This window comes from Sus scrofa, chromosome 2 (assembly GCF_000003025.6).
Source record: "Sus scrofa isolate TJ Tabasco breed Duroc chromosome 2, Sscrofa11.1, whole genome shotgun sequence".
Taxonomy (NCBI): Eukaryota; Metazoa; Chordata; class Mammalia; order Artiodactyla; family Suidae; genus Sus; species Sus scrofa.
The window spans coordinates 72,497,589-72,500,731 of NC_010444.4; the positions used below are offsets into that span (position 1 = coordinate 72,497,589).

The 3,143-nt window shown below is 38.5% G+C and overlaps 1 protein-coding gene across 1 annotated transcript; it reads right to left on the reverse strand.

The window, feature by feature from the left end:
* On the reverse strand, window positions 2,561–2,875 carry LOC100519295 (cytochrome c-like). The gene has a single exon (XM_003123121.1). It carries the CDS (start codon window positions 2,873–2,875, stop codon window positions 2,561–2,563), a length of 315 nt encoding a protein of 104 aa, XP_003123169.1.

Sequence of the window (3,143 nt, forward strand, 5' to 3'; positions counted from 1 at the left end):
AAGATAAGTAGACACCCTTAAAACAATTTCCATAAACAATGCTATAAACTTAACCATCACCCCTAAAAGCTTCTTCCTTTCTAATTTTTTTTTTTTTTTTGTCTTTTCTGGGGCCCCACCCGTGGCATATGAATGTTCCCAGGCTAGGGGTCTAATCGGAACTGTAGGTGCCGGCCTACACCACAGCCACAGCAACGCGGGATCTGAGCCGCATCTGCCACCTACACCACAGCTCAAGGCAACGCTGGATCCTTAACCCACTGCGTGAGGCCAGAGATCGAACCTACAACCTCATGATTCCTAGTTGGATTCGTTAACCACTGAGCCACGATGGGAGCGCCATCTAATTTTTTTTTTGTGATAAGAACATTTAACCTAAGATCTACCCACTTAAAAAATTTTATGTATATAATACAATATTTTTAACATATGCATTATGCTGTGTAGTAGATCTTAGGACTCATTCTTCTTTCATAACTGAAACTCTGTAACCATTAAACAATAACTCCCCATCCCCCAGCCTCTGGAACCAACCATTCTATATCCTGCCTCTACAAATTTGACTATGAAGTCCCTCACATAAGTGGAATCATAGTGTATGTCCTTTTTTCTGGCTTATTTCAAAGTAGCGTAATTACTTCAAATTCATCCATGTTGTAGCAAGTAGCAAAATTTCTTTTTTTAAGGCTGAAAAATATTCTCTTGTATGTATACACCACATTTCCTTTTGTGAGTGTGTGCTTTTTAGGGCTGCACTCGCAGCATATGGAAGTTCCCAGGCTTGGGGTCTAAGTGAAGCCACAACCACAGCAATCCGAGCCATGTCTGGGACCTACACCACTGCTCATGGCAACACCAGATCCCTGACCCACAGGGATCGAACCTGCATTCTCGTGAATACTAGTCAGATTCGTTAACCCTGTGCCACAAATGGAACTTCTGCCACATCTCATTTATCCAAGCATTTGATGATGGACATTTAGGTTGTTTCCATATCTTTGCCATTGTAAATAATCCTTCAATGAACACAGAAGTGCAAGTAACCCTTTGAGATCCTGACTCCAACTTCTATCCAGAAGTAAGATTGATACATGGTAAGGTAGTTCTAGTTTTAGTTTTTTGAGGAGCTTCCATACTGTTTTCCATAGGCACTGCACTATTTTGTATTTCCGCCAACACACAAACACACACACACACATATGCAAACATACACACACACGCCCTACTAAGATATTGATTGGGATTGCACTGAATTTATAGATCAATAGATGTTAATGTAGAATTCACTGTAGAATGATCTTCACAATATTAAGTCTTCTCACCCATAATCATGGTATAGCCTTCTATCTGTTTAGATTTTAAGTTTCTCAATAATGTTTTATATTTATATGTTTTATATGTGTATATTTATATATTTTATATATTTATTTTGTGTAGAATTTTTGCCCTGCTTTCATTAGATTTAATCTCAAGTATTTGCTGTTTTTTGATACTATTGCAAGTAGCACAGTTTTCAAATGTCTTTTTCTAAAGTTGTTAATACATAAAATCATCATTGATTAATGTTTTGATTTTGTCATTTCTTTGCTATATAAATTTATATATACTATTAAATATATATAAATTTATTAAATAAATTTATTTAATAATTATTAAATATGTGTATAGAGTCGTTTATTTTTCTATGTATGCAATTATGTAATCTGCAAATAATGTAGATTATTGATTTCTTCCCTTTCAACCCTTTTGCTTTATTCTTTTTTTTCTAGATAGAGAATTTTAATGAAATCAGCATAGTTAAGACCAAAAAGATAAGGTAGACATTGTCAGTTTATCTCCAGCTCTTGCCTTAACAGGATAGTAAAATGAACACAACTTGAAGCATAGGCGAATCTTTCTCTGTTCGGTAAGACGGTGAAGGGATCTTCTCAATATTTAAATCCATTAATATAACCAGCTATAGAAATCTAAATATAAAACCAGTCTCCTAGAGGTTTTGAGAAAGTATTCACCATCTTCCTGAAAAATTTAACATTCCTTCTTCAATTTTAATCATCTCTTTAGAAGGGGAAAAGAGTGATAGTACTTGCTGGACTAGAATTACTACAAAAATTCTAAAAGCAGACCGTATTCATTTACTCACCAAGCCAATCTTATTTAAATGAGGACTATCCAACAGAAACATCCCATCAGCTATTCATGATCTGAATTCTAGTGTGTGAGATCAATTTAAATATGGTACACATATAAAAATCAGGAGACAGGGAGTTCCCATTGTGGCTCAGTGGGTTAAGAACCTGACTAGGAACCATGAGGATCCAGGTTCGATCCCTGGCCTCACTCAATGGGTTAAGGCTCCGGCATTGCCATGAGTTGTGGTGTAGGTTGCAGATGAAGCTTAGATCTGGAGTCACTGTGGCTGCAGTGTAGGCTGGTAGCTGCAGCTCTGATTTGACCCCTAGCCTGGGAACTTCCATATGCCACAGGTGTGGCCCTAAATAATAATAATAGCAGTCATAAGACATTTCAGTTTTGTAATAAATAAAGTGGTGGCCAACTACTATTCACTAGCAGCTTTTTTGAGATAAGCTATCAAGTCTCCCTTTTCTCCCTTCTTCTTAATGCTGACAAAGATCATTTTTGTTCCAGGGATGTACTTCTTGCGATCCTCCAAGTACTCCCTCAGCGTCTCCTCTCCCCAGGTGATGCCTTTGTTCTTGTTGACATCTACGGAAGAGAATCCAACAGTCTGACCTGTGTTCCACCCAAACAGACCATGGAGGTTTGGCCCAGTTTTCTGCTTGCCTCCCTTTTCCACAGTATGGCACTGGGCACACTTCTGAACAAAAATCTTGTTCTTCTCAACATCACCCATTTTTATATCTTTTTTTTTTTTTGTCTTTTTTAGGGCTGCACCCATGGCATATGGAGGTTCCCAAGCTAGGGGTCGAATTGTAGCTGTAGCCACTGGCCTACGCCACAGCCACAGCAATGACAGATTCAAGCCACATCTGTGACCTACACCACAGGTCATAGCAATGCCGGATCCTTAAGCCACTGAGCAAGGCCAGGGATTGAACCTGCGTCATCATGGATACCAGTCAGATTTATTTCCCTTGCTCCACGAAGGGAACTCCGCAGCG